Raw genomic sequence first — 12,732 nt, forward strand, 5'->3', positions numbered from 1 at the left:
TTTAGTTAAATATTGTTAAAAAAAAATTAATTCCAGAATAGTAAAAATGTTAAAATGTGGTACTTATTTTCATTGGTTCCAGAGTTATAGCCAAATAAAATTTTAATTAATAAAATATTTGGATCTTGAAAGGGAAAGGATCTGACAAATTGTTGATCCTCACGGAGTTATTTTACTTACCATTGTTACATTCAAAATTAGGCCTTATGAAATTCTTTTTGAAAAAATTAGGTAAATAAGGAAAGTCTTTAAATATTTAACTCTGGTTTTTGTGGTTAAGTGATGTTAAATTGAAAAAGTGAATTTTTACTAGCTTGAAACCAGAAAATTAATATGTAACCATTTATTAAGGTAGCAAACTAACAGGCATAGAAATCATTTAAAGAAATTTCAAGATTTTCTTGGAAACAAAAAAATTTGAAAATAGTGATCTTAATAAAGAAACTATTTGTGAGCTACAAATATTTAGTTTAGGCTACAGAATGTCATTGAAAATTCATTTTTTTTTACAATCTCTCCAAATTTTTGTGCATGATTAAGGAGAAAGGTTCTAGCAAGATATATGTTGCAAATAAAACAACATTATCAAGGCAGATCAATTGATAATTAGTGTTTATTTATAGATTTACCAAAAAAAGCTTAAAGACAATGTTGCATTTATTCAAGTAATTTTTTTCAGTACTGAACTTTATGATGAGTGATTCACTGCTTGTTCTTATAAAGAAAAGATTCTCAGTACATGAAAAAAACTAACTTCTTAGTTAAAGAGATACTGACTTCTACAAAATCAGTCATAAATTTTCATTTTGTTTATTTTTATCACTACTTTATATTTGTGAATAATAGTTATTACAAAGAAATACTTTAAAAGTAATTTTGATTATAATGTCAAAATTGTTATAACATGAAGATCATTAGGATAAAATTTTCATGCTATTTTTGAAGGGTTGTAAATAAAAAAATGGATACATTTATTGGTACAGAATGTGCTTACCTGTTTTGCTTTCATGATTTGGAGTCAGCAACTGCAGTTCAATGTAATTTCTCTAGAGTATAGTAGGGAGCCTCCTTGAAGCCATATAATTTACTCTTGGAATCAAACTTTTGTTGAGACACGTTGTTCTGTTAAATATACAACCAGGATGCCCACACGTCCCTGAAGCTATTGTGGAAGAACTCTGAAAAAGCTTTGTATCTAGTCCAAAGAAATCAATTTGATATGAGTCATGTGAGACTGGCATTCCACAAACTACTGATTGGCATGTATTACATAAATTATTGCACTTGATCATACAAACTAACCATTGTTCAACACATTACAGATGATGACAAAGTTGCTCTTCTTTAGTACTGTGTGGAAATTTGTAGACAGTGCAATGTTTGGTGATGAGTCACTATCTCACATCAGTGGCAAAGTGAACACCCCTAACTGCCAAATATGAGGAAGTGTAAACCCTCATGAAACTGCAGCACATTTGTGCTCCAATTCTAACAATTATTTTTCTAGTTAAAAGTCTGTTGGAATCTTTTGAAATTAATGAATTGTGAACCCGTTAAAATTTTATGGCTTATTGTTTTATTCTATAATTTGAAGGAACAAATAGTTTAAACATTAAGGTTTTATGAAGATTTTTTTTTAATTTCTTTGATGTAAGAGTAATGAAATGTAAAATCTAAAATATCCTTAGTAGAAAAATGACTGAATTTCATTTGTTTATTATATTTCTTTTCAATACTCATCTTACTTTTAGCGGTCCTTAAAAATGCAAATAAATGTTATATAATCTCTAGTAGAAAAGAGTGTAAGCACATACTTTTTATTCACATATTAAAAAAGGTGACCTTTCCTTTGTCTATACAGTGTTAAAATTGTTGATAATTTTGAGGGGTTTAACTTAATTAATTACTAACTGTCATCTTTATCATTAGAGTGAGGATATCATGCAGTTTTAAACTCTGTTTGATTTTTCTTGTCAGAATTTCAGACCAATTTGTTGATTGAAGATCATGTAAATTTTTACCATAAATGCGTTTACTAGTTTATTATAGTTTAAATTGAAAATTGTTTTTTATTATCCTGTAATATTTTTCACTTTTTGTACTTAACATCTGTTCAGAAAATTTTTGTTTATTTTAGTTAGGTAATGACATACCTTATTTTTATTATTATATTGTTACTCATATAATAACATTTCATAAAATTAGAAGTATAATATTTTTGGATTATAGTAGAAGTTTAAATGAATTTTTCTTTATAGGTTTCTTGCATACATCAGTGGAGCACAGTAAGGCTGGTTTCACTGAAGATAAGTTTTACTCTGTAGCACCGATGCGACCTGCAACTCATGTTTCCCTACATGGTGGAGCAATACCCATCCAGCAACCACCACAGGTAATCTTACTTAACATAATCTGGATTAATATTTGTATCACAATAATCTTCCTGAAAATGAGAAGTAAAAAGCAGACTTACTTTTTTCTACAACCAGTTTTCCAGCTACTGCTGGGTTTGGGTGAGTCTGTACAGGCAAATGCAGTTACTGCTACCACCTTACCAGGCCTGACATAGCTGCAGATGTGGTGCAATATTAGTTAAATGTACCAGTAAACATGTAGTTTGGAACAGACTCAGACTCAACCACTCATGAGACAGGTGGTAAATTGAAACCAACCACCAAAGAACACCAGTATTCACAGTTTAGCATTGAAATCCATGTAAAAGCAATTGCCTTTATAAGGACTCAAACCTTAGAACTCTCGACTTCAAAAATCAGTTGATTTTAGGATGATGAGTTTAACCACTTGATTTACCCAGGGGGTTTATGCATGTAAAATTAATTTAAAGGTATATTTTTAATATTAGTAGTTCCTTTAAAAGTCAGTACATTGAAACTCTTGTGATGGAAACTGTTGTATTATATGCGGAGGTTATTTCATCATTACATTTAAAAAATTATGTGTTAGAATGGTCACTTTCATGTGGGAGGTATGCAGTTCAAGGTTCAGCTAGATCAATTATATTTTAATGCTAACAGATCCTTTATATTATTTCCTGGTCACCATTCATTCTTATGTAACTAATGATTTATCCTGGTAATCCAGAGATGTAACAAGCTGTGATATACTTGCTACACAAACAGGGGATTTGATCACATTTATTTAAACGGTCATATCATATGATATATATTTTTGTATGATACGAGGGTTTTTTTTTCAAGGTCCGATCAGTCACAAAATTAAACCACAGTGTATTGTAACAAGGACTTCCATAGTTACGCTATTTCTTTACATAGTCGCCACACCGATTTAGACATTTGTCGCAGCGTGGTACCAATTTTCCAATACCCTCGTCGTAGAACAGAGCCGCCTGTGTTTTTAGCCATGTTTCTACGCTGGTCTGCAGCTCATGTCTGTGCCAAAATGTTGTCCTCCTAGCCAGCATTTCATGTGAGAAAAGAGGTGAAAATCAGATTGAGCCAAGTCCGGGCTGTATGGTGGGTGATCAAACACTTCCCAACGAAAACACTGCAGGAGCTTCTTTGTTATAGCTGCAGTGTGCGGCCGAGCATTGTCATGGTGAAAGAATTGTGATCATGAAGAATGAATGGTGGAAGAATGTTGTCATCAGGCATTGGCCTGATGACAACATTCCTCTCCATTTATTCTGAATTGCCCTTCGTAGACATTGAAGAGTCACACATTATGAGGCTGCAGTGATGGTCGTGCCACGTTCCATGAATTCCACCAAGAGAACTCCATTTTGGTCGTAGAACACAGTAGTCATACACTTTCTGTTGGAGAAGGTTCGCTTGAACTTCTTTAGTTTACTGGGAGAATGAGAATGCATCCACTGTTTGGATTGTTCTTTTCTTCAGTTTCGAAATGGACCCATGTCTCGTCCCCTGTGACAATTTTGTTAAAAAAATCTTCTCCTTCATTGTAGTAGCGCTGGAGAAACGTTAGGGACGCGTTTCTTTCTCATTTTTTTCTGATGGTCAGACAGCATCTTGGGAGCCCATCTTGCACACAGTTTGCGGTACTGAAGTCTCTCACTCACAATGGTGTAGAGAGCTGACCTTGAAATTTCAGGAAACGAATCACTCAATACAGAAATTGTGAACCGCCGATTTTCTCGAATTGCCTCATCCACTCGCTCAACGAGATCATCGGTTGACACTCGCTTCCTTCCCTGACTGCCTGCATCATGAACATCTGTACGTCCTGCTTTAAAGTTCCTGCATCATTGTCCCACTTTGCTGTCACTCATTGAAGTTTCACCGTACACATTACTTATTTGTCAATGAATTTCAGCTGCATTACACCCCTCAGCCTGAAGAAATTGAATTACCGGATGCACTTCACACTTGGCGGGAGATACTATTGTTGTAGACATGTTTACATGCTAGCTGCATGTTCAGAACTAAACGAAGTGACGTGGCGTGATTGAGGGCCATACTAGAGACGCTGTGCAACACATATGTGCAAAGGTTCATCTTATTTTTGCGCGGGTTTTTATTTCGCGACCGATCGGACCTTGAAAAAAAATAACCCTCGTATTATGTGGCTTTATTAATATTTAGCTGCTTCATAGTAAATAAATTATATTGTATTATTCTTTACTGAGTTTCCTATTAGTTTCACTTAAATTTCATCCATAATTCACATTATATAGTCAGTTATGTAGGTTTTTTAATATTAAAGTGATTTTTTTTCATTTTTCAGTATGATGAAATATTATATATTTTTCAGGGTGCAAAAACTGGAGGGATCACATCGGGCTACCCAATTCGACCTCCCACTGCTGCACCCCCTATGCCTCATGTTAATACATCTTCAGCACCTCATGTATGTTATATTTGATTTTTACTATAATCAAACATGTATATAATATAATATTATATACATTGTTAGTCAAAAGTTTGGAAACCCTCTCAACAACCTTAAAACCGTTCCAGGTACAATATTGTAACTTTCAGGATAAGGTATTGATCAACTACTTTACCTTTTGATGAGAAATAAAATTTCAACCTCTTCTTGGAGGGTGGCCCAGGGGCTGGAACTCAATTATTTTAAATGGTAACACCCTTTATGTGATAAATCATTTTAAAGGACTCTTTAAGAGAGAAAAGTGGTATAAGTAAAAAGTTGGTATGATGTCAGTACCCAAAATGGTGGTGGAATAAAATTTGGATTTTGAAAAAATAAACTGATAATTTAAGGAACTGTTTTTGCAAATAAATGATTTGATTAAATGTTTATTATCAAATAGATTTATTTAAAAAAAAAGTTATTAAGCATACATTTGCTTATTTATTTATATTTAATTTTAATAAATGTTCAAAATGTTCTCCTTCTGTTGTTTGACAGTGTGCCAGTTGGTTATAAAAGGATGATACTGCGTTATTCAACGATTCCCTAGTGATATTTTGTGCTGATTCTCAAATTATATTTTATAAATCATTTTTATCATGGGGCTTATGATAAACAGTACTTTTTGAGTGGCCCCATAGAAAATATTCCAGTGGTGACAAGTCAGGTGATCTCGCTGACTTTATTTGGTCAATCCATCTTGATTAAGTTCTTGCACCAGATGAATTTTGAAGGGTTTGAAATTTTCACTTTTAATGTTTAAATTACTGACCTTTCGCTATTGTTATGTTCTCATGTTACTGTTCGAGTCAAGGAATGAGGATTCTCAATAAATTCTTGCATAATCTCTAACGATTTATTATTTTTTGTAGATTTAGGCCTCCCTGGTTTTCTCCTACTATTATTAATGCTCTCTGTTTCTTCAAATCATTTTATGATTTTTGACACTGTACTTTTTTAAATAGGGTTACGATTATTAAAGTCTGCATTAAACAATTCACAAACTTCATTATACAACCTAACTCTATCACCAGTGTCCCTCAACATTAACGTGTGATCCTTTTCTGCTCACTAAGTGACATGTAGATAGCAATTAGCAAGTGGGAGAGAAAAACTTAATTCAGTAAAAACAATTACAAAAAGGTAAAAAAACAGAAGTAAATAACAGAAGTGACTTACAAATGTGATAAAAGTAGGCAAATCAATTAGCCAACCGATCATAATAAATTCTCATAAGAAACTAAGAGTATAGTAATGAATCACTCTAAATGTAATTTTACACAATGGACTAAACTTCATTTTTGCAACAATGGTAAGAGACCGTCAATGATCTATCTGCTGATCAGCATGATTAGGCAACAATATTTTTATTTATTTACTCATTAAATTGGAACAAAACATCTTTTAAAATTTAAATTTAACTTTTAAAATAAATTTGAATTAGATTAAATTTTAATTTAATTAAGTTTAATTTTTTTTTAATTTAGTAATTTTCTAAAAAAATCAAATTTATCCTGCTGCCATTTTGGGTACAGATATTGTACCAACTTTTTATTTGTACAATTTTTCTTGTCTTAAAGAGACTATTTAAAATATTTTAAATCACAACCCTTGGGCCACTCCCCAAGAAGGAGTTAAAATCCTATTTCTCGTCATTATTTTAGTATTTTTGTTTTGCAATAATGATTATTTCAATTATGACTGAGGGTGTGAGATCCCACGAAAGTACTTTAGTGAAAGATTAAGGTAAGATATGTCTTAACTCTGTATTCTCTACTAGTGGTTTATTTAATAGAATATAAATATAATTTAATAGTAGAGGAATAGTATGAAATAAAAAAGATCAATTTTAGTAAAGTAATTTTTGCTAACCAAGCAAAAAGATTTTTTTTATTTCTATAAATTGCATATTAAACTTTATAATATAGTGCATTTAATAAATTTTAACAAATCATACCTCAATTTAGATTTAATTCCTAAATAAGCAATCATAAAAATGAACAATTTCAAGTACAAGAAAAGGTGATGACAAAAACAAAATAATTTTCCAAACATCTCTGAATAAAACAAGAGATTAAACAAGGATATACTATAAGAGAAATTCTATAAATATTGAATTATATTATACACATTTAAAATGACAACAAAAAGCTTAGGACTACTCATTTTTGATTTTATAATAAATTTAATTGAAGTTAATATAGAAAAACATAACTATATCCTAAAAAAGACTAATGAAACCAAAATTTATAATTTAATAAAAATAAAGATGCAGAATTTTTTAATCATAAACAGTATATTAATAATAATAATAATAATTCAAATAAATTTAAACCTCATTTTATACATTTTCAAGAAAATTTGGATAAGTAATTGATCTTTAAATTTAAAGAAATACCAATTTCAATGATAATAAAAAATTAATTATTACTATCGCATTTAAATCCAAGGTAATTGATGATAATAATAAAATTAACATAATTAAGAACATTATTGTAGATTATGAAATAAATTCCATCAAAATGAATCCTAGAGATAAGGAAAAATCACATAATAATATCAGTTACAATATCAAAAAATTAAAAATGCAAAATTTACTAATAAACCATTTATCAATAAACAAATAATTTACCAATTAAGAGACAAATTATTTACAGAAATCTTTTAATAGTAAATTCAGATAAAAGAAATACATGGGTTGTCACGACTGTTGAAAAATAATTATAAGTTAATGAAACAATACATTTTTGATAATAAATTTAAGGAAATTAATAATGATCCAACTAACAAATTTCTAAAAGTAACAGAAAGGTTAATAAAAAAATTCAAATCAATTTTTAGTTATAATAATTTATAAAATACCATCTAGATTACATTCTTTTGAACAGATTGGCCCTAAATTAACTGGGCTACCAAATATTCATAAATTAAACATCCCAATGTCACCTCTACCTTTAATAAATTTTAAATCTGCCCCCTATTATATTATATCCAAAGTAATAGATAAAATTCTTAAGAATAAAATTAATGTTCTTAATACAATTAATATAAAAAAATTGTTATGAATTAATAAATTAATTAAATAGCTCAAATATTAATAGACACTAAAATGGTTAGTTATAACATAATTAACATGTATCCTAACTTACCTATTCCCCATACCATAAAATTATTAAATAAAAAGTAACAAAGCAGATCCAGTATTTATTAAAGGTATCATTACTATTACAAGAAATATATGTCAACTATTTTGAATTTAATTATAACTGTTATACACAAAAAAATAGATAATAATAGAATATTAAAATATTTAGATGTCAGTATCAAAATAAACAAGGACAACCAAATTGAAACATCATTATATAGAAAGCAGAAAACCTATTTCTAATCATATAACAATTCATAAAAATCAAATCATCCTTGGTCTCATAAAATTAACACTGTACAAATGCGATTAATACACACACATAATAACAAATAAGGTAAATAATGAAATAAACATCACAAAACAACTATCAAAACACAATAACAAAATAGTAACTTTCCAAACAATACATAGACACAAAAGAGTGAAGAAATATAGATAAAGTATTTATTTATACACTAATAATATCACTAAAAACATTACTAAAACTTACAATAAAGAAATATTTAAATCAGCATACAAACTTAATAACCACACAATAAAATATTTAAAAAACAAAAATAATAAAATAAACGATTTGAGTGGAATTTATAAAATTAAATGTAATGATTGTTATCCTGTTTATATGGGAAAACAATTAAAATTAGATTTTTTTAACATTAGAAAAATTATGAAAATAATTAATTAGGTTTACCAAGTATGGCAGATCATTTAATAAACAATAATCATTCTATTTCTGATATTAAGACAAATTTAGAAATTAATAAAGATGACATACAATTAAATATATTAGAAAAATATTACATTTATAAATATAATCAAAATTTCAATTGATAAAGCATCAGACAGTGTTTGAGTGAGACATTCTTATGAAAACTACTACAGATAGCAGCACTTGCGTAAATTAATAAGCAGTTATTATTTTAGTATTTTTGTTATGCAATAATGGAATTATTTCAATCGTAACTGAGGATGCGGGATCCTGTGAAAGTTAAAGGTAAGATATGTCTTATCTCAGTATTCTGTACTAGGTGGTTTATTTAATGTAATATACATATATATATATATATATATATATATATGTGTGTATCAAAATAATTCATTGCGATATTGCCCACTGTGTTAATAAAATTTATTATATGAAATATAAACCACCAAATGCTTTTAATTAAATCATTATCTTCAAATGTGATCTGGTGGTACATAATTTTATATTTTTGTTTATATTCTGAAATACGTTTCTCAAGTATATCTATGTTTTTACAATTATTAAAATTTCCAAAATCTCTAAATCATTTTTGTTTATATACTGTGCAAAAAACAAAAAAAAGAACATTATAATATTAGATTTACAGAAACTGATATAATGTTCAGTAAATCATTTTTTTAAATAATCTATTCATCTTACCAATATAAATACTATTACATTTAATTTTATATATTCCTCCCTATTATTTTTACTTTTAAAATATTTTATATGAGTATTGGTTATATGCTTTTTTATGTTTATTTATTTTTTCAAATATTTTAATGATTTTTTCTATTAATTCATTGTGTAATTGAATTTTAGGTATAAAATAGTGGTTCCCAAACTTTTCCAATTCGTGGTGCCCTTTCTGAGTTTCGGTGCACTTTTTCAATTAAAATTTTATATGGCGCCGTATCCTAAGAAGTAAAAGCATCTAAAAGTATCTTCATTATTTTTTTACTTTTGTAAATGTCACGGTTCAATTAATTATGAAGCTTTTACAATATTTCACGGCGTCCCTATGAATAAGCTGCAGCTCCCTGGGGTGCAACAGCACACAGTTTGGGAATCACTGGTATAAACTATTATTAATTTTTCACTTTGTATTTTAGTATAATTATCTTAGTATTTTTTATTCTGCTTTTTATAAATTTTTTCTCTAATTTCACCATCAAATATTGATATTTGTTTTATTTCCTTTTTTGAGTTTATTTTTATGGTTTTGTATAATGAATGGTCTAAATATCATGTTTTTATATTTTAAGAGTACGTTTTTAATTTTTTGCGACCATGGGTGGTTAGAATTTGAAGGTATTCTAATATTATATGTTGTGTGTTTTCTATAAACTGATGTTTCTACTTTATGTTTATTTCAGTTTCAGTGTCAAAAGTAGTCTATTTTTCTGTTATTTTGTATTTTGCATGTGTATTTACATTCTTATTATAATTTTATTTAAAATGATCAAATATCTATGTAATTTATAGTTAGGTTATATATGACTAAAACATGTCATACAATCTTACATGGAACTGTGGTTTGTTAACTCTGCCTGCCCTTTTACTGGAAATAGAAATTTCATGGACCTTGAGAAATGATGAAAAATAGTCTTACTTATACCTTTTTACTTTTTTAAGTCTTTTGCCTTTGGGTTAAAAGTTATGTTATTTATTTGAAGTAATATTGTAAGTTATGAAATTTTTAGATTTTTAGTTGTAACATGCAGAATTCATTTGAGTATAATTGTAAAAATAAGTTTTACCATGTATAAGTTAAATACTGCAGTGAAGATACTATTATGATCCCATAAGTGTGGCTTCTCAAAGAAAACTTTTGTTTGGTATTTTCAATGCAAATGTATGTCTTGCCAGTTACATGATAGAACATAATTTAAATATTAATAAAGTTAATAATTAAAATATGATAAAGATATGCACAATTTTTTAAACTTTTCTTGGGCATTGCTATTTTTTGTTTAATTCACCTTTCTTCATGCACCATATGAAAATTTAATATGAGGTACCGTTTATCTTAATTTCTCCTTTCTTTCATAAACTTAATTAATAATTAATCCGATAATCTAGAATTTAAATCTTGTTTTTACTTTGATTTTCATTTTATTGTTAATTGATAAATAATCATAGAAAATGAGAAATATTAAGTAAAACTTTTCTGTAATAATAGTCTTATTAGGTTTTTTTTAATATTTTAGAGTATTCAGAGTGGATATGTGAGTCAAGCTCCACAGTCAGCAGCAAGTCGTTTGGTTTACAGTCAAGCAGGAATACCTCCACCTCCTACAGCACCACCTGGTCGATACGCTCCGATGTCTAATATGCAGCGTGAAGTATAATATTAACATAGTAATTATTAACAATAATGAAAAAATTAAATAGAAAATGTTGGTTCTTTTCTCTGCATTATATTCAGTCATAATTTTGTATTTAATTGTGGAAACATAAAATGTTTCAGTGATGAATGTATGATTATAATAAATTATGATCCAAAACTGCTTTTTAGTATTTCATTACGTATGATAACTAAAAGTGCAAAAAATTGGCTCCACTAATTGTATATATTATCATATTTTAGTAATTCACCAAAATTTAAATTATATAATATATAAATAAATAATTATTGCTTATTCTAAACAAATAATTCTTAATGTAGATGTGTATTCAGTATTTTTCTCACTTTCAATTGAAGTGAAATTCTTTTTTTAAATGAAGTGGCAGTAACTGGATTTGCATTCCATGACAAATTATATTTGGTCATTATAGAGTGGACAATGTACAAATTTTAACAATCTTAGCATTGTTATTATTATAATAGTACTTTAGTGATTACACAGACAGAAAAAAAAATTGTTTAGTTTTTTGGATTTTATATTAACAAATTTTAATTACAAAACAAAATAATTTTTTATAGATTTTTTTTTATTCTAATAGTTTTAAATTTCAGGAATGAGACTTTGGTAAAAAAAAATATTCTTATCGCAGCAATTTTCTGTTAGATTTATATATGTAAGTTAACATGAACTTTTTTGTCATTAATTTTCACTGTTTTTGTGTATTGAACACATTATTTTATTTATTTGTTGCTTCTGATGGCCAGAATTTGAATCTTTTGTTACCTCATAGGTTGTTTTCAAAATAAACATTTTATCAGCTTTTCAAATCAGTGTGAATCAAACCAGTTATTTTTATTTAAAGCTAATTTCACTGGAAGAGAGTCATTCTTTTTACTTTTTTTTTTAATCTCTCCTAAATAATAAGCTAAATACTTACCTGATTTCATAAGAAAAATAATTTTACCTAAAGTTTATTAAGGCAGATTCTTTCATATTATAAACTTAAAAAAAAATTATAAAAACTTAACTTAAACTTAAAAAATTATTGTAAAGCAGGTACATAAGTTCATATAACAACTTTTAGGAATTATGAATTCTCTTGAAATCACATTCTCCTTTTTTAATATCTAGTCCATTTATTTACTAGGAAAAACAAAATTAAACTATTAAAACACATAATTTAAGTAATAAAAGAAATTACAGTACTGTTAAACAAGAATTAAAGAATTGTAGCTATTTAGAAAGAGGAAACAAAGGATTAACTTGGGCATATTAAACTGGAAATAGTATAGATTCTCTTTCTCTTTTTCATGAACTTTAATGGTAGGTTTAACAGACCAAAAATTTAATATAATTGTGTAGGATGTTTAGCTGAAGTCTCATTTTAATTTTTGAACACAGTCATTTGTGGACAAATATGTAAATTGTTGAAATTGTACTTATGAGATTATAGTGAAATTTGAGTCCTCTATCAAAATTCTTATTCTATTTAATTTTATTTCTTTACTTGTGTGGTAAATGGTGTACTTCTAATTAGAATATATATTTCATTAAACTTAAAAATTAGGTAGGATATTGAAATAATGTAACTTTAGTTACTAAATAAAATACATGAGCAAATT

The 12,732-nt window shown here is 27.8% G+C and overlaps 1 protein-coding gene across 2 annotated transcripts in view; it reads left to right on the forward strand.

The window, feature by feature from the left end:
- Positions 1–12,732, forward strand: part of LOC142325140 (uncharacterized) — a 49,514-nt gene extending 36,782 nt beyond the window's left edge. Inside the window, exons 9-11 of one of the 2 annotated variants that reach the window (XM_075366519.1) lie at positions 2,259–2,392; positions 4,750–4,845; positions 10,973–12,732. In XM_075366519.1, coding sequence (XP_075222634.1) covers positions 2,259–2,392; positions 4,750–4,845; positions 10,973–11,113 — 371 coding nt within the window. In that variant the 3' untranslated portion in view covers positions 11,114–12,732. The remainder of the gene's footprint in view (positions 1–2,258; positions 2,393–4,749; positions 4,846–10,972) is intronic. The other variant, XM_075366520.1, reaches the window with a different exon arrangement.

Source organism: Lycorma delicatula, chromosome 5 (genome assembly GCF_047948215.1).
Source record: "Lycorma delicatula isolate Av1 chromosome 5, ASM4794821v1, whole genome shotgun sequence".
NCBI classification, from domain to species: domain Eukaryota; kingdom Metazoa; phylum Arthropoda; class Insecta; order Hemiptera; family Fulgoridae; genus Lycorma; species Lycorma delicatula.